Source organism: Acomys minous (genome assembly GCF_964271855.1).
Source record: "Acomys minous genome assembly, chromosome: 13".
NCBI lineage: Eukaryota > Metazoa > Chordata > Mammalia > Rodentia > Muridae > Acomys > Acomys minous.
The window spans coordinates 41,932,223-41,955,897 of NC_140495.1; the positions used below are offsets into that span (position 1 = coordinate 41,932,223).

The 23,675-nt window shown below is 43.9% G+C and overlaps 1 protein-coding gene across 3 annotated transcripts in view; it reads right to left on the reverse strand.

Annotated features, from left to right (window-relative positions):
* Positions 1-13,429, reverse strand: part of CD109 (CD109 molecule) — a 112,300-nt gene extending 98,871 nt beyond the window's left edge. For 2 of the 3 annotated variants that reach the window (XM_084752386.1, XM_084752385.1), the window contains exons 1-2: positions 12,985-13,428; positions 11,750-11,922 (exon numbers count right to left, since the gene is read on the reverse strand). In XM_084752386.1, the coding sequence (XP_084608512.1) occupies positions 11,750-11,922; positions 12,985-13,055 (244 nt within the window). In that variant the 5' untranslated portion in view covers positions 13,056-13,428. Of the gene's footprint in view, positions 1-11,749; positions 11,923-12,984 lie in introns of all 3 variants that reach the window. The other variant, XM_084752387.1, reaches the window with a different exon arrangement.
* Between the last annotated feature and the right edge of the window lie 10,246 nt (positions 13,430-23,675).

Sequence of the window (23,675 nt, forward strand, 5' to 3'; positions counted from 1 at the left end):
TTCCCAGCAACCACATGGTGGCTCACAACCATCTATAATATAATCTGATGCCCTCTTCTGACCTGTGGGTGTATATGCAGGCAGAGCACTGTAAACATAATAATAAATAAACCTTTTAAAAAGTTTCTTTAAAAAGAAAAAAATGCTGGACGGTGGTGGTGCATGCCTTTAATCCCCAGGCAGAGACAGGTGGATCTCTATAAATTCAAGGACAATCTGGTCTAAAAGTTAGTCCAAGACAGCCAAGGCTACACAGAGAAACCCTATCTCAAAAAAAAAACAAAAAAACAAAAACAAAAAAAGAAAGAAAGAAAAGAAAAGAAAAAATGGGGTTGAGAGCTAAACAGAGAATCTCAACAGAGCAATATTGAATGGCTGAGAAACACTTAATAAAATGCTCAATGTCCTTAGTCATCAGGGAAATGTAAATCAAAACAACTCTGAGATCCCACCTCACACCCATCAGAGTGGCTAAGATCAAAAAAACTCAAGTGACACCACATGCTGGAGAGGATGTGGAGAAAGGGGAACACTCCCCCATTGCTGGTGGGAGTGCAAACTTGTACAACCACTTTGGAAATCAATCTGGCACTTTCTCAGAAAATTGGGACTAGGGCTACCTCAAGACCCAACTATTCAGCCGGGTGTGGTGGCGCACGTCTTTAATCCCAGCACTTAGGAGGCAGAGGCAGGCGGATCACTGTGAGTTTGAAGCCAGCCTGGTCTACAAAAGCGAGTCCAGGACAGCCAGGACTGTTACACAGAGAAACCCTGTCTCTGAAAGATTCTCCAGCACACAACAAGGACATTTGCTCAGCTATGTTCATAGCAGCTTTATTCGTAATAGCCAGAATCTGGAAACAAGCTAGATGTCCCTCCACTGAAGAATGGGTAAAGAAACTGGGGTACATTTACACAATGGAATACTACTCAGCTATTAAAAACAAAGAAATCTTGAAATTTGCAAGCAAATGGATAGAACTAGAAAAGACCATCCTGAGTGAGATAACCCAGATGCTGAAAGACATGCATGGTATATTCTCACTCCTAAGCGGATATGAGCCACATAATACAGGATAACTACACTACAATACAGAGACTGATACATCAGCCAAGGACCATGTATGATGTAGACCTAGACCCTCTGCTCAGATGTAGCAGCACAGTTTCCTTGTGTGTCCCACAATGTGGAGAGTAGGGATTGCTTCAGACATGGACTCTGGCTACCAAACTTTGACCACTCCCCCATGGTAGGGTGGCCTGGTAAGAGGCCACAGAGGAAGAGGTCACACAGTACAGATGAAACTGAGGTCAGATAATCGGGGAGAAGGGCTCCTCTTTCTGAGGACTAGAGGAGGGGGAAGGGGGAGGAGGGAGGTAGGAGGGATGGGGGGAGGAGATGAGGGAAGGGGGCCTACTATCAGGCTATAAAGTAAACAAATTAAAATTTAATTTTTTTTTTTTTTTGAAAAAGAAAGAGAAAGAGATGAAGACTGGGACCCACTACTGTCCTCCTCAAGCTCTGTCTCTACACTGTCATGTGACTGTCATCTTGGCCCAGACCAAAATATGTATGATGAGTCAAAAGTGGTGACTCAGAGTGCCACGTCACACACTGGCATTCACAGTGGGAGTAGACTCTCCTATCCTCTTGCACCCCTAGGAGGCACAGCTCCGTCACAAAGAGCCCTGTCCCTCTTACCCTTGAGTAGACACAAGCGCGTGCACTTGCAGCCCAGGCCTTTTGCTCCAATTTCTCACACCCCAGCGGTGGCCTGCCTTATAACCCCATCCGGGAAGAGCTCAGCGCGCTGCTTTCTTTCTGATGTTCCTCTCCCTTTGTCCCACTTCCTAGAAGTCGGCCAGATCGACACAACTTAGAGGAAGGTGGGAAACACTGGCAAAGTCTTCCTAAAAATTCCACTTTAATTTTATTCTTCATTTAGAAAAATGCTCCTTGTCTTACTCATCCTCTTTAATCTTCTCCTTTCAATGAAAAAGTGGTGCTGGGGTGGGAACACACACCTGCACATCTCAGCATCTGGAAAGCTGAGGCAGGGGGACAGGAAATTTGGCCTGTTTCCTCACCCAAGCTCCTGCCATTGTCTGTCATGCTCTTCTTATAAGTTGCCTTTCTTGTGGAGCTCAGATATCCTCAAATTGTATTTGTCTCTCTGAAAACAATGTCTTTCATTCTTTCCCCAGCTACGATTTCAAACCCACCCTGTGGATGCCTTCAGCTGGCTGCCTCCCCAGACTCACGTCCAGAAAAGACTGAAACATGTTTTCAGAAAACACGCAGCTGCTACCTGCCTCTCAAGACTGCCACCCGAGTGCCACTCTAACAGGTCAGCTCGTTCCTCCAGCGCTCCCTTCCCTTCTCCAGATCGTGAAATAACGGTGCCCACCAAACGCCACAGATGTCATAGCCGAGGAGGGGGCACATGAGCAGCATCTGCAGCCCGCTAAAAGTAGAAGGCAACAGTAGCATGGCACAGAGTAGAAAAGAAGTGCTGTTTGCAAACTTGAGTTTCATCTGCACACATGGGAAGGAAACATACCTCCCCTTCAGGGGGAGACTGGAACTGGCCCAATCTTTCAAGCCACATATTTTATTTAAAGTAACAGATACACTAAAATTATACACATTCATGGAGTCCAATGTGGCAGTTTCGGTGCACATATAGATTATGTAAGTTTTAAGTCACAGATCAAATATTTATCGATTTCTTGTGGTATAAAACTTAAAAAAAAAAAAAGAATAATAATCTGTCAAAATTGGGGCTGGAGAGATAGCTCAGCAGTTAGGAGCACTGGCTGTTCTTCCAAGGGGTTACGGTTCAATTCCCACGGCAGCTCACAACTACCTGGAATTCCAGTTCCAGAGGATCTGACACCCTCACGCAGGCATCAGTGCAGGCAGAACACTAGTGCACACTAAATACATACATACATACATACATATATACATACATACATACATACATACATGTTCAAGATTATCTTGTAGCTTTTTTACATTTTTAAATCACGTGTGTTTGTGTGTGTGTGTGTGTGTGTGTGTGTGTGTGTGTGTGTGTGTGAAAGAGAGAGAGGGAAGGAGAGTACACATGTGTATGGGGACAAGAGGACAACTTTGTAGAACACAGTTCTCTCTTTCTCACACGTAGGTGGGTCCTGGAGACTAAACTAAAGATTTTAGGTGTGGTGGCAAGCATCCTGACCTGCGCAACCACCTACCTGGCACCTATTGTAGCTTTTAGTGTGGAATCCATTATGCTACATTTAATCCCTTCACTAAGAAACGGCAGCCCAGAGCTTCTTCCTCCCCGGGTACATATAACGTAGCACCCACCAGTGTATCTCTCTTTGGGGAAGAGTAGAATTTGGTTTCTTTGTTTGGTTGTTTTGGGTTTTGGGTTTTCTGAGACAGAGTCTTTCTGTGTAGCCCTGGCTGTCTTGGTGTAGACTGGCTGGCTTCAAACACAGAGATCAACCTGCCTCTGCCTCTGCCTCTGCCTCTGCCTCTGCCTCTGCCTCTGCCTCTGCCTCTGCCTCTGCCTCTGCCTCTGGAGCTCTGAGATTAAAAGTGACTTTAGCCGGGTGTGGTGGCGCACGCCTTTAATCCTAGCACTCGGGAGGCAGAGGCAGGCGGATCACTGTGAGTTCGAGGCCAGCCTGGTCTACAAAGTGAGTCCAGGACAGCCAGGGATACACAGAGAAACCCTGTCTCAAAAAACCAAAAATAAAAAATAAAATAAAAATAAAAATAAAAATAAATAAAAGTGACTTTGACTACTTGAAACAAGGTCTCAAGGCCAGGCTGGGGCTCAAACTCCTAGCAAATCTTCCTACCCCTGCCTCCCAAATTCTGAGATGACAGATGCGAGCCACATTCACTCAGCTTTGCGCCTTTAAGTTCAAGTACGATCCTTCTGGATCCTCCAGTCTTATCCTTGCTCCTAGTGCTCGCCCCTCATTCATCAATGGAAGATTAAACTAACAAAGAGGCACAGCTCTGAGAACATGAGAAGTCTTAGCATTACAGAGCCGTCTTGGCAAAATAGGAAAGCTCCGACAGTAACCCAGCCCAAATTCTTACAGGATCTGCTCTCTATTTGCAGCACAGCCCTCCATGAGTCACAAGGACAGTGTGACTCACTCCGCATTAAATGAGCATCACATGTTAACTTGAAGTTTAAAGAATTAGTATATTTACTTTCAACTTCGTTCAACCGTTGTTTCACAGTCAACCCCCAAACATGTTGTTTCTCAGCTTGAAAAACTAACACTGATGTTTATGGATGGGGGAATACTTAAAAAGCAAGCATAGAAATTCAGGAGGAGCCTCCTCTCAGACTAGGTGAGTCACCAAGCTTGCAAGGGCTTGCCTCTCGCTCCCTGGCTTTCCGAAGCTTGGTCAAGTTTGGAGGACAGTGGCAGGTCGGTGTTCTCAGTTAATGTTGCTGAGACTCCTCACTGATGATGGCAGAACTGACTTGGGTACTTGGACGTTAACCAAGCCTGAAGGATGCCTGTGAATCTACACACCATATAAGGGCAACTCACGCCTTGAGAAGCACAAAGATAGAACTTAGATCTCTGATATTCCCGGACCAACTCTCCCACTGCTTCCCAGCAGGCCCATCAAGAGACTCCACCCTGGGCTAGCACAGGACTCAGGAGTTTTTTTAAGCTTCCATAGCCCTTCTGCCGTATCAGAAGAGCCAACTTTGTAAATATAGCCTATGTCTTAGACCTGCCTTCAGCACATATAATGAGAGGAGAGTTCCCTAGAGGATAGAGTGAAAAGAACACTGGACTGGAGATTTGGAGAAGAAGGATCCATTGCCAGCTTTGCCAGGAAGAAGCAATTTGACTTTGGGCAGTGCCCCAGACACCAGGCCTCTCCTCAGCCACAAATTAGGTAATTGGGTTGACCTAACTCTGATGTCATTCCTGGTCCAAAACAGTGGTCATAATTAAATTCAGAGAAAAGGTGGCAATTCCATCTTACAATTCTTTTGCTATTGTGGTCATTTTTGTTTTGTTTTGGGACAGAGTCTCGTTATGTAGCACAGGCTGGCCTCCAACAGCATCTTTTCTGTTTCAGCCTTTCAAGTGCTGGAATAACAGGTGTATAACACAGGCCTAACTCAACTTGTCGTTCCTTAGATACACATTAGGTCTCATAAAGATGTGAGTCGGATCTACCGCAAGTAAATCTGAAGATGATCCAGGGCAGCGGTTCTCAGCCACTGGGTGGCCAACTTTGGGATTCAAATGACCCTTTCCCAGGGATCGCCTAAGACCACCTGAAAACACAGCTATTAATATTATGATCATAATAGTAGTAAAATTACAGTTATGAAGTAGCAAGAAAAATAATTTTCTGGTTGGGGGAACACCACAACATGAGGAACTATCCTAAAGGGTCACAGCATCAGGAAGGTTGAGAAGCACTGACTGAGAGAAAAGGGAAGTACAATACGCCTCTACTCGCTGCAGCCCAGCCAGAGCTCACCTCTGGTCAGAATTCACCGTCTACCAACTGACTTGACTGTCAGGGAAACAGAATATTTCCTCCTCAGTTCACTCTCCGACATACCTGTAATAGCGCCTATTTCATCAGGTCGTTGAGATTAAACACTGTGTCCTTGGCACTATACATAAACAGCAATGGCATGGGCTAAATGCCTTCCCGTTCCCTCTTAAGGTATATATGCCTTTTTCAGAGTTCCAAGCGCAGAGTCATCTCTATCATCACCTCAGACATGAATTATTGATACTCTCCTCAATAACAGGTACTATTTTCTTGAACAGGTCCTGCTGAGTGCTTTAAATGTTTCTTCTTAGCCCGGCAGTAGTAGCATATGCCTTTAATCCCAGAACTCAGGAGGCAGAGGCAGGCAGATCTCTGAGTTCGAGACCAGCCTGGTCTACACAGAAAGTTCCAGACCAGCCAGGGCTACACTGAGAAACTGTCTCCAAAAAAAAAAAAAAAAATCTTCATTTAATCCAATAAGTATATAATCACGTTAAGTCAGAAACCATTATTTATCAGGCGATGAAACTAAAAGCTGGTGCAGTCCTCAGGTTCCACATTAAAAAAAAAAAAAAAAATATTAGAACGGCCAGCACCTGATGTGGTCCCTAGCCTCAGTATCCACCATTACTAATATATATCCCACACAAAGAAAAAGATGTGTGAATAAAGAATCTACACGCTTTAGGAGCACGGTAATTCTCATGTAACTACAGGTTTAGACTGAGTTCTGCATGCAGAGTTGCTTGTAAAAACCTGCCCTGGGATCCGCCTACTCATTATACTAATTAACGTACTTTCATAAAAACTGTGGGACAGATCTTGATCTACACAGACGAAAGGTGCACTTGACAGCATTGGCTCAAAAGACCATGCTAACTTAGCTGGATGGGTTTTTTTCGTTTTTTGGTTTTTTTCACTTTTCAGCTAACACCTCAAATATTTAAAATTCCCCTTCCATACAAGGGGGTGGGGAATTCCATACTCAAGAAAAGGAAAGCTATTAGAGAAGGCATTTTTAATCCTTTTTTAAAGACTTGCTTTTGTTTTGCATGTGTGTGTCTGAGTCTGTGTGTGTGCACCATGAGCATCACGTGCCCACAGGGTCCGGAAGACCGTGTGGCGCCCTGGAAGGAGAGGTGTACTTGGTTATAAAATGCCTAGTGTGTGTGGTACTGGAACAGAACTCAAGTCCTCTGCAAAGGCAGCAAGTGTTCTTAACTGCTGAGTCATCTCTCCAGCCCTAGGGTTTTCCTTCTTTAAAAAAAAAATATAATAAACAGATTCTATTCACTCTCCAAGAGTTTAGCACAAAATCAAAAAGCAAGTTATCAGAGAGCACAGATACAGAGACGTTTGCATCGCCTGGTCACAATGGGCAGGCAAAGAACCCAGCAACATAAGGTGATGTTCCCTTTAAACCTAGCACTCAAGAAACAGAGGCAGGAGGATGTCTGTAAGTTCAGGGCCAGCCCAGTCTATGTATTGAGCTCCAGGCAAGCCAAGGAGTCTAAATAAATAGACAGTGCCTCCAGTGGGCAGGGACTCAGCAAAGATGCCCAGGCAGAGCTCCCAAACATTTCAGTTGGCATCTTCAGTTCAGGCCTTTTACTTTTCTTTAATTTTTTTTTAATGATTCTTTCTTTGTTTTTTTTATGTACATTGGTATTTTGCTTATATGTATGTCTATGTGAGGGTGTCAGATCCCCTAGAACTGGAGTTACAGTTGAAAGCTGCCATGTGGGTGCTTGGAATTGAACCAGGGTCCTCTGCAAGAACAGCCAGTGCTCCTAACCTCTGAGCTATCTCTCCAGCCCTCCCCTCTGAACGCCAGGCTTTTTTTCTTAAACCAGGTTTACATGGAGCTAGTGGTAGTGAATTGTTTGACTACAGGAAAGGTTATCATTTTGTTTGGAAAAAATAGAGGATACTTATATTTTAAAAAAGTTCCAGTTGGGGGAGGGAAAAAGAAACAAAGATTGATATCAAGAACCAACCAAAGGAAGGTTCACTCTTCACCCACACTAGGATGCCAAGCCTCTGCACACATCACCTGCTGAGATCTCACTATGTTTTGTCAATGATGGTAGCGGAGCTACCTCTTGCAGGTGAACGAAAGTAAAACTGTGAGCCCAGCTGTATTTGCTGCAGAGATGAGGGGCATGAAAGTAAGAAACTGAATAACGTTCTGGAAAGGCAGAAATCCAAAAGCTTAGAAGAAACATTTTTCTAAAACACTACTGTTTTTACACTATTTACGCACATAATCAAATCAGCAACCCATATATGTCAAACAAATAAATAACTTGTTCCATGGGGGGGAAAAAGCCATACTCTTCTGCCTATGATATGGTATGTTCTCAGTATCGAGCTTGAAGGCTCATAAACCTCACACTTGGAAAACTGAGGTATGGGGATCAGAAGTTTAATGCTAAAAAAAAAAGAAAAGAGAAAAAAAAAAAGAAGTTTAATGCTGACCTCAGCTACATAATAAGTTCAAGGCAAGCCTGGGATAGATGTGACCTGTCTGAAAACACACACACACACACACACACACACACACACATACACACACACACACAGATATACACACACATTAATTAATTAATTATAAAGCCCACCAAAAAAGTAAAACTAAGCTCACTGTGTAATCTGCATTTGTTAATGACAGTAACCTGATAGTATTTCTGGCACAGTTGAGGCTACAAATCCATCCCTGTGCTGTGGCACACAAGCCTGGCCCAGAGATTTTTTCTAATCACTCAGAAGTTTCCCTCTTCTTTTCTATCTTTTCTATACTAAATGAAAACTCTCTATTAAAACAAACCTTTTTGTGAGGAAATTGATTAATTAATCAGGCTGAAAATGAACTTGTTTGAATTTATGCAATGGGAAAAAAAATAAAACACAAATTCTATAAAGATTCAGGCCCTACAGATTTAGAATTCCTCATTCGTCTGCATACTGTCACAACTGCAGAACTCAGATAAAGCAAAGGATGTGAGGAAAAGGAGACAGGAATGTCTTCCTCCTTAAGCCCTGATGTTACAGGAAGCATCTGCTCAGAGAACAATTACCAGCCTCCAATTGTACAGCAATCCTCTCCTTTCAAAGTGGGAGCCTGCTCCTAGCAATGTGAGTTTCAACGCTCTGCTAAGTCAACAGTCAAGTGGCTCCCAGTGGAAAAGCAGTACTTTCCCACTTTCCTTTTTAAAGATCTATTCCAAGAAAGAGAGAGAGAGAGAGAGAGAGAGAGAGAGAGAGAGAGAAAGAAAGAAAGAAAGAAAGAAAGAAAGAAAGAAAGAAAGAAAGAAAGAAAGATCTAGTCCAGTCCAGTAGAGTCTTCTGTTCTAACCTTGAGCATATGGGGGATATTCCTCAAAAAAAAAAAAATCTAACAATAACATTAAAACCAAGCCATAACAATAAGCATCCCTAGTGCAGTTGCTATTTGTTATGGCGGAGAAACTGATAAAGAAAAGTGTAGGAAAGAGAAGACTTCCAAAGTAAGAGTGTGGGCCTGGAGAGATGGCTCAGCAGTTAAGAGAACTGGCCGCTGCTCTTCCAGAGAACCTGGCTTCAATTCCCAGCATCCACATGGTGGTTTCACAACTGTCTATAACGCCAGTTCCAGGGGCTCTGATGCCCTCTTCTGGTCCCCCCAGGCACTGCATGCTAATATTCAATATCCATAAAATAAAATATAAATAAGTCTAAAAAGTGAAAATGAGTGTGTAAATGTCCAGGCAAAGTCCAGATATTTGTCACCATCATTCACGCCCTTCTGGACCTGTACATTCCTGAAAAAAATTCAAAAACATGAATTCTTGATGAATAAATAATGAAGGTGAAACTGCTCAAGGATTATTGCCTCTGATTTGAAACTCACTCCAGTGTTTCTCTAGCCACTACCATGAGTGAGGGTTTGCTCTTTTTCGGAAATGGTAACTCCAAAAGTACAAAGAAAGGGTTGTCTCAATGTGTCTGTATCTGCTTCTTTTTTTTTTTTAAGATTTGTTTATTTTATGAATATGAGTGCTCTGTTTTTGTGTACATCAGCGGGCACCAGATCTCATTACAGATGGTTATGAGCCACCACGTGGTTGCTGGGAATTGAACTCAGGACCTCTGGAAGAGCAGCCAGTGCTCTTAACCACTGAGCCACCTCTCCAGCCCCGTCTGTATCTGCTTTTTAAAAACTACATACTAGGGGGTTTTTTTTTGTTTCGTTGGTTGGTTGGTTTTGGTTTTGCTTTTGTTTTGGTCTGGTTTTTTAGGTTTTCAAATCAGGGTTTCTCTGTGTAGCCCTAGTTGTCTTGGACTTGCTTTGTAGACCAGGCTGTCCTCGAACTCATGAAGATCCACCTACCTCTGCCTCCCAAGGGCTGGGATTAAAGGCGTGCGCCACCCCACCTAGCTTCATACTAGGCAATTTTAACTTGATAGCTGTACAAGATGACCAGTTGCATTGCCTCTGCTTCACTGATGAGGAATCTGGTGCTCAGAACGCTTGAGTGACCAGGAGTTCTGGGAGCCGAGGTCATATGCGAAAACAATCAGCTAGCTCCTGATCAAGGACTCCTGGGTTGTTCCTCCGGCCTCCACACACTGATGCACACACATGCACTCAAACACATACACACAGCAGCCCAGACCAAGAGCCAGTCAACATTTCCTCTCCAGGGAAACAAACCCCTCTCCCTGACTTTGCTCCCATAGTGAAAAACAGCCAAGCCTCTCAGCACACATAACCCTTTTCCGGATTCCAGACTAAAACTTCCCTACCCAGCCAGTCAACTTCCTGTAGAGAAAGTCACACATAGGCACAAATGTTTATCTCACAGGATGATATCTTTTGTTTTTTCTATTCTGATAAAGAATACATTTGTATATAAGGAACTAGTGTGGAATCCCACTCACCCTGCAATACATGCTCTCACAGGATTTCAAAATAAATAAATAGCCGGGCGTGGTGGCGCGTGTCTTTAACCCAGCACGCAGATCACTGTGAGTTCGAGACCAGCCTGGTCTACAAAATGAGGCCAGGACAGCCAGGACTGTTACACAGAGAAACCCTGTCTCAAAACAAACCAAAAATAAATAAATAAATAAATAAATAGCTCAACGGTAGAGGAATGTACACCTCAGGTCTGCTCTACGCCTGCTTTCTAGTTAACAGTGTTTCTACCTGGGTATTGGAATAGGGGCTTATTTAAGTTTATCCATCTTTATTAGCAAGCTTATCAAGTTGCACTCATTGGGCATATTGTGCTCTGTGGGGGGGGGGGAACAGACACCACAATAAGCATCCATTAAAATTTTTTTAAATATGTTTTATATTTTAATAATCCCTAGATTTAGTTTTTCCCTTAATACTTGGGGGGGTGGGGGTGCGGCGGGGAGAACAATCCTAGCCCCAGTATAATCCTGGGACAGATTAGAAGTCAACCTTGAACCAAAGGATGTTGGTTCTTATAAATAAACATATATATATTAATCTATTCATAGTACATCTCAATTGTTATCCTGTCCCTTGTATCCTCCCATTCCTCCCTCCTGCTTTCCCCCTACTCCCCTCCGCTCTGACTGTGACTGAGGGGGACCTCCTCCCCCTGTATATGCTCATAGGGTATCAAGTCTCTTCTTGGTATGTTGATTCTTTTTATAAATGGCTGACACTTTTTCACATGGCCCCCTCCCCCTCCCACGCACTCTCATCGCGTTTTAAATTATTAGGGTGAAGGGTGTTCAATAAAACTGGGTCCACTATCCCACAAGGACTGAATTGTGTGGCTCTTCTTTCTTACTTATAAAAATCCACCTTACCCAGCAAGCTTGGCACGCTTATGTGAAATAAGCACTTAGCTCTGCTTGGTCTCTTCTGGGCAAACGGTCGCCTGATCTTCCCAGCCGCCTTGCCTGTACATGAGCCGTGGTGGCAAGCACCGTGTCCGGGGCTGGCCCACAAACACCTCCCTGAGTGGGAAACTCAGAGATGTGATGCAGCCAACACATAAAAGGACCTGGGCGGTTGTCCACTTGGTAGAACACTCGGGGACAATTTCACACGTGTGAGAATCAAATGGGCACTGCGGAAGTCACTGAAAACTTGTTTGTGTTCCTCCGCCGCACTGCCTAACCCATGGTTCGTTATTATATTCCAACTACAGCTGTAAGACCTGTAAGACCGTGCGTTTATCTTACCTCTTTCAAAGACTCCTTCTGCCTCCAGGACGGACAGCGTTGTGTTGGAAGCCGTCGCCAACACCTGAGCCTTTACAGTGACCTGTGGGGGGCTGTATTCCAGGAGCTCCACCCCGACAGTCACGTTTGCTCCCGGCCTGATGATCCCTGGGGCTGTCACCAGAAAGCTGGGCCTAAAGAGTTCCCAACAAAAGAAAGGCAAAGTTTCTGATTCGCACGCTTCCACGGTCCCTACTCTCTGGAAGAGTGAATGAGGTCTCTCTGCACTGCTCCGCTACGGTAATTATAATTAATGTGGTAGTGTTGCTGCTTAGTAATAGATGCTGCAGAAACCGCAATTCCTCAAACAGTTCAAATGCAGGGGAACCAAAGGGAAAAATAAAGTATGCAGAAGTCACTGCAAAATGCAAGTCCTCAAGCCTCGTTAAAGATGACTTCATCTCCACGTTATTTTCTTAGGAAACACGGGGGGGGGGGAGAGCAGGAGGGGGGAGCAAACGAGTGAGCGGGCAGTGGGGGGTCCGAGAATTAAGATTTCGCGTGCTCAAATCTCTATGATTGACTATCCACCCATGGGGGGAGGGGAGCATCTAATTGACTCCATTGATTGAAATCACCACTTGAAAATAAGTGCGGCAAGGAAATCTCCCAGGTTAGAAAGCAAGTAAGTTCCCCGCAGAGAGGCCGGGTGTGGTGGTGCACGCCTCGACTCCTAACACTAAAGAGGCTGAGGCGGGAGGACTGCCCAGGGTCCCTCAGCCAGTCTGAGCTACAAATGAACGCGCACACACACACACACACACACACATACACACACACACACACACACACACACACACACACACCGTAAAAATAATACTTTCTTTGCTGAAGGTTAAAAAAAAAAAGAAAGAGAGAAAGGAAAAGAAATGGAGCACTTTATACTATCTAATTCTTGTTAATCTTCCCACAATCTCTGATATGGCACTCTCACCATACTCCCGTCACCTCAGTCACACAGTGTCACAGTAGAAACATCCTGTTTAGAAAAAGAAGAAAAAAAGTCTCTGGAAAAAAAGAGGCGTATTATTTAGGAGCAACAAGTTGAGAGGCAAAAGGCAGAGTAACGTGGATTAAAGCTAGAACGACATTCTTTGGCAAATTGTCGCAGCAGAATATTAAAAAAACAACAACAACAAAAAAGCCCCCTAGTGGGTCCCACAGGCCGCGCGTCCCCTGCGCGGGTGCCCTCCTACCCGGGGGCGGCCAGCGCGACCGTGCACACGCAGAGAAGGTGGGCAGCGCTCAGGAGCCTCCGGCTGCGCATCTCGGCGTTCTGCTGGCGGGGTCTGCAGCCCGCCACGTGCGCGCCCTGCGGGGTGTGGCTGGCCACCTACTGCCCGCCTTTCCCACTTCGCACCACGGTTTAGCAATCTGAAATGGGCGCGCCTAAAAGCAGAGAGATCTAAATTGAGACTTGATGGCTCCACCCATCTCGCTGCATCACAATGGCGCTTCTGGCTTCTCCCCGGCTAACGTCGCGCGTCCTGTGGCTGAGAAAAGCCGTCTCTGCTCCCGGTGGCCACAACCTGGCCCCACCTTCCCTGCTCCCGTGGGGGACAGAACAGAGAGCGCCCACTTCCTCGGCCACCAGGAACGCGGGACTTGTTTACTCTAGCGCTCTACCAACGATGCCCGGAGTGAATGAACAGGCCCATCCTTGTGAGGAGCAATTCATAGCAGCTTTGTGAAGTGGAAAAAAGTCAATCATTGTCCTCCAGACGATGAATCAGAAGTTTAGGAAATGGCAAACGCGCGCGTGCCTGGACACACACACACACACACACACACACACACACACACACACACCGGTGGGTGTATATTGGTAGTTATTTACTGTATATGTATAAGAACAGAGGAAAAAACTTTTTTCTTAATGTAAGTATACTTAGCTCTCTAAGAAAGTGTTATGTGCCTGGCGGTGGTGATGCACGCCTTTAATACTCAGGAGGCAGAAGCAGGTGGATAGCTGTAAGTTCGAAGCCAGTCTGGTCTACAAAGTGAGTCCAGGACAGTCAAGGCTACACAGAGAAACCCTGTCTCAAAAAAAGAAAGAGGAGGAGGAGGAGAAGGGAGGAAGAAAGAAAGAAAGAAAGAAAGAAAGAAAGAAAGAAAGAAAGAAAGAAAGTAAGTAAGTGTTGTGGTTTCTCTGATTTAAAAGAGGGTGCCTAGCCCTGGGTGTGACCCCAGCACCTAGGGTTTTTTTGTTGTTGTTGTTGTTTGTTTGATTAATTTAAAAAGTAAAAGCCAGGAAAAAAAACATCCTGGCACAAGCAAAACTTTAGGTGATGCCACTTGAAAGTCAGAAGTAACTGCCGTGGAAGGTGATTGTATCCTTGTAGCCATCGCATTTTCTTCTGAAGGTACTCATTAGAATCCTGAGTTTGTAACAGTTTGTCAGGATATAGGGCGGGAAAAGAAGTGTTGCGCTGAGAACGGAGGTGGCCAGGGGCGCTGGAGCAGGGCAGTTACTGATCCCCAGGCTTTCTGAAGCCAGGGTTTCTGTAGCTGCTTCCCTGACACCCTATTTGGCACCATCGCTGTCTTCAGATGACTCAGATTTCACCATGGCTACACCATACAAGCAGGGAACTGCCAGAGACTAGGAAAACAGCACACTCGGGTGCCTGACGACTTAAACTTTCTCATCCCCAAAAGGAATTTTAGATGGTGATGGTCTGATGTGGAAGAAAATGCAACTAGAGAAACGTCGGACAAAGAGCTGCGTGTGGGCACAGCTGTGTGCTAAAAGCAGGGGAGGTGGCGGCACCTGGACAAAGTGCGGGTTTGGGAGCACAGGAATTGCTTTCCTCCCTCCCTTTCCTGTCCCACCCTTGTTCGCCCCGCTGAACGTCTGAAGATGCCCTTTGTGTCCTGTTCTGAGGGCAGCCTATTGTTAGTGGTCATCTTTCTCTGCACTCAGGACTTGGTGAGAAGTGTCTGGATGTGCCCTGGGGTGCAGCTGGTTCTTGGCATAGCTGTCACTGCTAAACTGATTTCCTCAACTTCCTAACACAGGGAAGAGGAGCCCATTCAACTGTGGGCAACGAGCCAAGTTCTAAATGGGTGTTTGTCACACTCCAACGTGTGTGAGAATCGCAGGGAGATGCGAATGTTGACTCAGCAGGTCCAGAGTGGGAACTGCAATTCTTCTTCCCACCCACCGACAGTAAGCCACAGGGAATCTGCAGATAGGGGCAATTAGAGACACTCTGATGAACAAAAGAAGTTGGAATAACTGAATTAAGATTTGATTTCACAGGACAGCTTTGAAGAAAGCTTCTAATCCCAATTGGTCCAGCATTTCAGACTGTCCCACAGCCTGGAATTTCTCAACATTTAGAAACTGGACCACAAATGCTATTCCTAGCTTATTTAACCATTTTCCTCAATTTTGTTTGGGCCCCTCCAAAAGTATTATTTGCCCCCCATATCAGCCAGGAGAAACCTTAAGAGAATGACACCCCACTTCCCTTAAGGAGTGTTGGGTAGGTTTTTGGTTGCTTTTTGTGACCTATAGATGTTTATTTTCATTGGGAGTTGGTTATAAGTTATTATTGGTTTTATTCAGAGAAAAAACAAGGTTGGCCTCAGAGATGCCTTTCTTTTCCTTTATCTGTCTTTCATAGGTATGGAGATAGGACTTGAAAAGAAAGGAGGGGGCTGGAGAGATGGTTCAGGGGTTAAGAGCACCCTCTGCTCTTCCAGAGGTCCCGAGTTCAATTCCCAGCACCCACAGGGTGGTTCACGACCATCTGTAATGGGATCCAGTGCCTTCTTGTGGTGGGAAGGTGCACATGTGGACAGAACACTGTATAAATAATAAATAAATCTTTAAAAAAAAAAAGAAAGAAGGGGGAATATAAAAATATGTAGGGTTGATAGTACAAAAAGTAGATTATTGAATCTACTCAACATAAGGCCTTAATTGTTACTCACAAATAAGGTTATTTTGAATTCATTGATATAGAATTTTGTATATTGATGCAAAATAAGTTTAATTTTGATACATTAGTATAAAAATCACATTTAAGATTATTCTTCACACATTATATCTATATAATATATATATTTCTGCTCTAATATGAGGTATTGTACCCATATAGCACAATTATAACACAAGGTTTACCTCTAATACTTTGAAAGTGCTAATGCAGGCTGTTTAGGATAATTAAGTAATACAAGTTAATTGTTAGTTGATCAAATCATGGTCATGTCAATTCCTAGTCTATTTTTATCACAAAAATATATAGCCTAGGTTTTACAGATAGATATGGTAAAATAAATAGATAAGGTCTTCAAAAACCTCAGAGACCTACAGAATATGACATTTAAAGATTTTTTTTTTTAAGATTCTTTAGCAACAAGACAGGTTAAGTCCTGGCAATACCCAGCCTACCTCAAAGAAGATGATGAGCATCAAAGAACCTCCTTATGGAGATGGCTTCAAATGTGGCAAACAGGCCACTGGGCAAAATGTCCTAATTTCTACCACAGACAGAATTCTGCCTAAAAACGGGCAAGCTTGGATGCAGGCAGAGTTGCAGGCAAAACCCTGCCAAGACAGGGTAAGCAAGTCCTCAACAGTTCCTGCCTCACAAATATGTCTGTCAGATATACTGGGCCAGAAGGCTGACGATGATGCTCCAATGTTATAGAGTTTGGGGTGACTGTTCAGGCAGTAAACTGTCTCTGTCATTTTCTCATTTTGGAAGCTGCTAATCTGCACTTCCTGTTTACTCCAGTAAATAATTTTATTCCTTCTCAAGTCTCTGATGGGGTTGAAGATCAGATAGGTTAGTTTTACTAATTGTTTACTAGTTGTTTAGGGCTTAAAGTGTTTTTAGGTCTAGATAGATGTTCTAAGTTGATAGAAATGAGATATTCTAGATATTGATTTACATTCAAAATTTTATACTCACCAAGATAGGAAAGATATTTCTTCAAGGTTGCCAAATTCAGCCAGGCCTTTAATCCCAGCACTCGGGAGGCAAAGACAGGCAGATTGCTGTGAGTTCGAGGCCAGCCTGGTCTGCAAAGTGAGTCCAGGACAGTCAAGGCTACACAGAGAAACCCTGTCTCAAAAAAAAAAAAAAAAGTTGCCAAATTCAAATAGCCAAAATAGTACGAATGTAACATTTTTATAATTCCTGGTTGTTTCGTGGTTCTTCTTGCTATATGTAGTTTATGGTATTTATGTGTAATAAGATAAATGAATATGTAAAAAAATAAATTTAAAAACTATTTGATTTCATAGTAGTGGACAAGAAATGCAGCCAGGGACTCTAAAATATGAGTCAATAATGTGTTCCAAGATTAATAGAAAAAGTTAGCACCAATGGATTAATTCCAACTGTGCAGACTTTAGGTTGCTGTGCTTAGGTTTATATTTTCCTCCTCACAGCACACTTTTGGTAATAGACTTAGCCTCACAGCCTCACAGATAGATAAGCATTAGCCCTGCTACAAGAAAGAATAGAGTCTACTGAGAGAGAGAGAGAGAGAGAGAGAGAGAGAATAAAGATTAGGGTCATGAGGTAGTGATGCACATCTTTAATCCCAGCAATCTGGAGGCAGAGGCAGCCTGACCTCTGTGAGTTTGAGGCCAGCCTGGCCTACAAAGTGAGTTCCACACAGAAAAACTCTGTCTTGAAAAAAAGAAAGAAAGAAAGAAAGAAAGAAAGAAAAGCTTCAGAATTCAAAACCTTGGTGATAGCTACAAAAAGTAGATACAAAAACTAAATACATACATACATACATACATACATACATACATACATACATACATACATACATACATACGGAAAAGAAGCCCCATCCCAAAAGCAAGCAACACAGCCCTGGTGAAAAGACTGACGTTCTTGGGGGCTAAAGAGATGGCTCAACAGTTAAAAGCACTGACTGCTCCTCCAGAGGACCCAGGGTTCGATCCCCAGTATCCACATGGCAGCTCACAACTGTCTGTAACTCCAAGATCTGACACCCTAACCCTCACACAGACATATGTGCAGGCTAAACACCAATGCACACAAAATTAAAAAAGAAAAGGAAAAAAATTGGCCTTCTTTGACCTAAGGAAAGCCCACTGCCCTCAGGAGCCGCCAGTTGTAGGTTTCCATGAGACCTGATTCCACGGTACTTGGGTCAGAGGGACAGAGGACACTGCCATACTGAAGAGCATGCCTCCAGTATGGTGACCGACACTTGGACGATCTTGCAAACATGGAAACAGGCCCTCTCTGTGCTATGGTTGTGTCCCACAGCCCCAACACACTCCCAGCTACAGCTATAACATTAGCTACTCAAGGAGTACAATTGCAGGTTGGGAGAACCTGCCCGGCTCACAGACTACAAAGCTAAAGAGAACCCTGACCCATAGGTGGGACACTATTAAAGTGAAGACAGCTCTTCCAGACATGGGGCACTTGTCCAGTACAGACCCAACAACAGCATAAACCACAGGAAAGACAAGAGACCCCAGATTCATTTAATCCCCGCCCCCCTCCCCCCCCCCCCCCCCGACTTGGTACATAGAACACCGGCTCACATTCTGAGGGTCAGATACAAGCTGTCCAGCTCTGCACTCTCCCCACTGGCTCCCCCTTTGTGTTACTGCCCTCTTAGCACTGTTCTCACTCTACTGCATTTTAAAAACTCTATGTTGTCATTTATTCCTCATCATACATGTATATATGATGTGTATACACAATTTTTTCACTGCTGGGCAATGTTCTTTCTTGTTTATTCTTCCTTTATTTCTTCTTTGTCACCTTTTTCCCCTTTCTGCTTGGACTTTGTCTTATTGTTTTAAACAGGCCTCTCAGCTGGGCAGGGTGGCTCGGGCCTTTACTCCCTGCACTTGGGAGGCAGAGGCAGGTGGATCTCTGTGAGTTCAAGGCTAGCCTGGTCTACAGAGCAAGTCCTTGGACAGCCGGAGCCATATAGAGAAACCTTGTTTCAAACAAACAAAATCTGTCTCATTTCTATTTTGTATTTTATATTCCTTGTATTTATTCAATTTTTTCTTCCAAACTGAAACACTATGGGTTTTTTCTTTTTCTTTTCTTTGATTGTTCTTTTGTCTCTCCTTTCATAATATTCTTCCACATTCCTTCTCCTCTTTTACCTGTCATTTATTTAACTTCTCCTCTGCTGTTTCCCTTTACCTGTCTCCTTCTTATGTATCATTCATTAACAATTTCCACATTTTCCTTAGAAAACAATTAACTACATTCTGTGTTAATTTTGCAAGTTTGTATTCCATGAATGTTGGTGATATACTAATGGTTTTAACCAATGTTAAATATATTTCTATATATTTGTATCTTGTCACTGTTACAACAATTTGCTTTCTCCTTTCTGAGTTGTACTGGGGACTAAGCTGTCAAAAGTATGGTATTCAATAAGAATACAAACATAAATCCAGTCGAGAGCTCTAAACCGACAGACGTTCAAATCGTTGTGCAAGAATGCGATGAACATAGAAGAGCAAGGCAACGTGACTCCTCCAAATGACTTCCAAGACACTAAAATAGGTAGACTAGCGAGGGGCTGGAGAGATGGCTCAGCAGTTAAGAGCACTGGTTGCTCTTCCAGAGGACCCAGGTTCAATTCCCAGCACCCATTTGGCAGCTTACAACTGTCACCAATCCAGTTCCGGAGGAATCTGACACCCTCACACAGATATACATGCAGGTAAAAGACCAGTGCACATAAAAATAAAGTTTTTTAAATTTTTTCTTTTTAAAATAAATAGGTAGACTAATGGGAGATGATTTCATAAATCAACTATTTAAAAAGATCACTTGGGGTGTAATGGTTTGAATGAAAAATGCCCCGCTGGGCTCAGGTCCCCAGTCTGTGGTGTTTGGGGCGGTGGTGCAGGCTTGCTGGAGGATGTACATCTCTAGACCGGGCTTTGAGAGTTCATAGCCTCGGCCACTCCCAGTTCAGCCTCTGCTTCATATTTGTGCTTGAAGACGGGATTTCTCAGCTTCCTGTTCCTGCAATCATGCCTGCCACTCACTGCCTGCCACGCCTCCCTTCCAGGATGGCCTTTCATCTATCTCAAACCATACGCCAAAATAAACTCTTTCAAAGTTTGGCTGTGGTGTTTTGTCACAGCAACAGAAAAGTAATTAGTACACGGAGTCGCTGAGATGGTTCAGCTGGTAAAGGCACCTGCTGCCAAGCCTGATGGCCTGAGTCCAATTCATGGGACTCACTTGGTGGGAGAGGAGAACTGACTCCCCTCAAGTTGTCCTCTGACCTCTCCACACATGCCGTGACACCTGTGCTTTTGTGTGCACACATCCACAGTAAATAAGTAGAATTGTGTAAAACTTTTGTTTAAATTACTTCAAAGAGGATATGAACAGCAAATGAGTCAAGTCAAAAAACAAAGCAACAACATAGAGGAAAAGGTAAAATAGATTAAAAAAAAATCAGTGATATTGATGATGATGTCGGCAACATGTAAGAAACCACAAGGAAAATAAGATTTTGAAAATAATTAAATAAGATGTTAGAAATGAAACACTGACTGAAGAGAGACAGAGACAGAGAAAGAGAGGGGGGAGGGGAGAGAGAAGGAGAGAGGAGAGAGAGAGAGAGAGAGAGAGAGAGAGAGAGAGAGAGAGAGAGAGAGAGAGACTTGTTTTGGCTAATCTTCAGAACAAATTACCTAGGAGCCACACCTCTGGGCATGTCCGTGCAGTGTTCTGAACAATTTACCTGAAAGAGGAAGACACATGGATGTGCCTGGCCCCATCTCATAGATCGAGGTCCTAGAGTGAAGGAAAGAAGACAAAAGAGGAGACACTTGTGAAAATTAACCTTCTTCGGAATCACCACGGTAACACACCTCTAGGTGTGTCTGGTGGGTGTCCCCAGGAGTCTTTAACTGGGGAGGGAAGACCCGTCAGGGTATGGACAGTGTCATCCCATGAGATGGGGTCACCTATCTAAAGGAGAAATCAAGGACAAGATGAGCCGCCTCACCTCCTGCCTTCATATATTCCCTACCTAAATAAATTTTATTCCTTCTTCAGCTGTGGGATAAATAAGCCCTCCCCCGCCTGCCCCCAGACCAAAGTTGTTCTTATCAACCTCTCTCTTTCTCTCTCTCTTTCTCTCTCTCTTTCTCTCTCTCTTTCTCTCTCTCTTTCTCTCTCTCTCTCTCTCTCTCTCTCTCTCTCTCTCTCTCTCTCTCTCTGTGTGTTTTGGTTTGGTTTGGTTTTTTTTTTTTTTGGTTTTTCAAGACAGGGTTTCTCTGCCTGTAGACCAGGCTGGCCTCGAACTCACAGCCATCCGCCTGCCTCTGCCTCCCACGTACTGGGACTAAAGGTGTGCGCCACCATGCCCGGCCTCATCTCTCTCTTCTTTCTGACAGTGAACGCAAAGTGAAGCCCAGCCAACACGGCTCTTACTCCATGTTTGCCCCGCCACGGTGAACCTGACAAAAGGCAGGTACACTGGCACACACCAGTGCCCACAACTCAAAGCACCCCCATAAAAATCAGGAATGAGGGGCTGGGGACTGCTCAGTGGTTAAGACTACCAGCTGCTCTTACAGAGGACCTGGGGTTTCCAGCACCTACATAGCAGCTCACAACTGCCTTGATTGCAGTTCCAGGTGGGTGGAAACACTTAGGAGTGGACTAGAAGGATAATAATAAGGCAGTGATGAAATGGAGCATCTTCCTACACGGTCCAAGCTGCCTTCAGCCTGGCCTTTCTTTCCTCCCCCGACCCCAGAGTGCTGGGACTGCAGGCAGGCACCACACACCCAACAGAAACCATGGCTTTAAGCAGACTTTTAAAAATAACTGATTCTCCTGGCATCTGTGACACACAGCTTTGATCTCAGAAGGGCAGAGGCAGACATCTCTGTGAGTTTGTGGCCAGCCTGGTCTATATAGGGAGCTCCAGGCCAGCTGTTGCTGCACAGTAAGATCTCAGGGCAGGGGCGTGTGTGGGTGGAATCTAGCTGCAATACACAAACCTTGTGTGGCTCTATATACAAACATAACAGGAGAGGGCTTTCATTTGTAAAGCAATTAAATGTGTGTCTACTGGCAGCACGTGAAATCATGGTTTAATTGTCTCAGATATGGTTAATTTTTAAGGTCTTTTACCTTTCATAAATGCATAACGAAAATAACTCTAGGCTTATTGGATATTTAAAAATGAAGAATAGCCAGGCAGTGGTGATGCAGGCATTTAATCCCAGCACTGAAGAGGCAGAAGCACAGGACCTCTGTGAGTTCGAGACCAACCTAGTCTGCAGAAAGAGTTCTGGGAAAGCCAAGGTTACACGAAGAAACCCTCTCTCAGAAAAAAATAAAATAAAAATAGCAAATTATTAGGGAAGATATGGAGGAAATCAAGAAAATAGTTATACATATCACTAGTGGAAATGTTCAGTGGTAGAGCTGCTGTGGGCAGCTGTTCAGAGCACTAGCATACGTACAATTTCTTCTGAACTTACACCCAGAGGAACTGAAAGAACAGACTCTCACACTTGTTTGCACACTCATGTTCCTAACAGTATTATTCATATTAGCCAAAAGGTAGAAGTAGTCCAAAGATTTATTAATGGATAAATAAAATATATTAAACACAATTGAATGCCATGTAGCTTTCAAAAGGAGGGAAATTCTGACACAGACCACAACATTGACCTTACTCTCTATTCAATAAACAAGTCATAAGATGCCAATATTAGAGCCAGGTGTGGTGGTGGTGCACACCTTTGATCTCAGCACTTGGGAGGCAGAGCCTGTGAGTTCAAGGCCAGCCTGGTCTACAAAGCGAGTCCAGGACAGCCAAGGCTATACAGAGATACCCTGTCTTGAAAAAAAAAAAAAAGATGCCAATATTATATGTTTCCAAGTACACAAGCTTGCTAGAGTCAAGTTCACAAATATGAAGTGAAATGGTGGCTGACGTGGCCTATGGAGTGGAAACTGAGAGATGCTGCTAACTGGACAGAGAAGAGGAAAGTGTGTTGGTGCTGGACAGCAATGGGTCATCTGCACGACTCTATGGACATGCTTACAGGGCTCAGCTGCTAATTGTTGCATTTAGTATCTCTTGCCGCAATAGGAAACAAGGCACAGGGCCTTGAGAGTAAGTGTAGAAGGCAGAGGCCATACAGCCCAGTGCTAGTGTCTGAAAGTGGCTAGAGGTACCAGGGAATTCACTTCATTCTCTATTTCCTGTATGTTTGATTTTTTTTTTAATGATGAGTTTTGTACTGAAACAAAATTAATGTAAGGATATAAAAAGTCCAACTTAAAATTTTAAATGATCAATACTCAACAACAACAAAAATGTTACTACAGAGGTGAAAATTATAACCCAAATATCCATACCCTAAGCAAGATTAAGGCTTCAATGAAGAGGGGACAAGAAAAAAGAAAAAATATACACACATATGCATACACACACACAGAGACACACACACACACACACACACACACGCACACACACACGCGCACACAGACACACACACTGAGAAAGAAACACCTGAGTTTAAATGGCTCCTCTCAGGAACAGATCACTGGAGGGAAGGACAGCTGAGTTTTGTTTAGTCTTTGAACCGTCTCGTAGAATGGTGTCTATGTATGTTTCTAGGCTCTGTTCAGCTGTAATTTCATGTTTTGAAAAAACATTGAATTTAATTTGTAATGTGTGCGTTTGTAAAAAGAAACCTAGCAGCGACTCTTTCAACGTTTTAAAAACTAGGCCGCCATCACCCAAGTATCAGAACTGCCATGTTGTCATAAAAATAGTTGAAGGAGGATGGGGGGCGGGGCTTTAGGGAGAGGAAGGGACTGAAAGGTATTAGGGGAAGAATGTGAGCAAGATACAATGCTACAGCCGG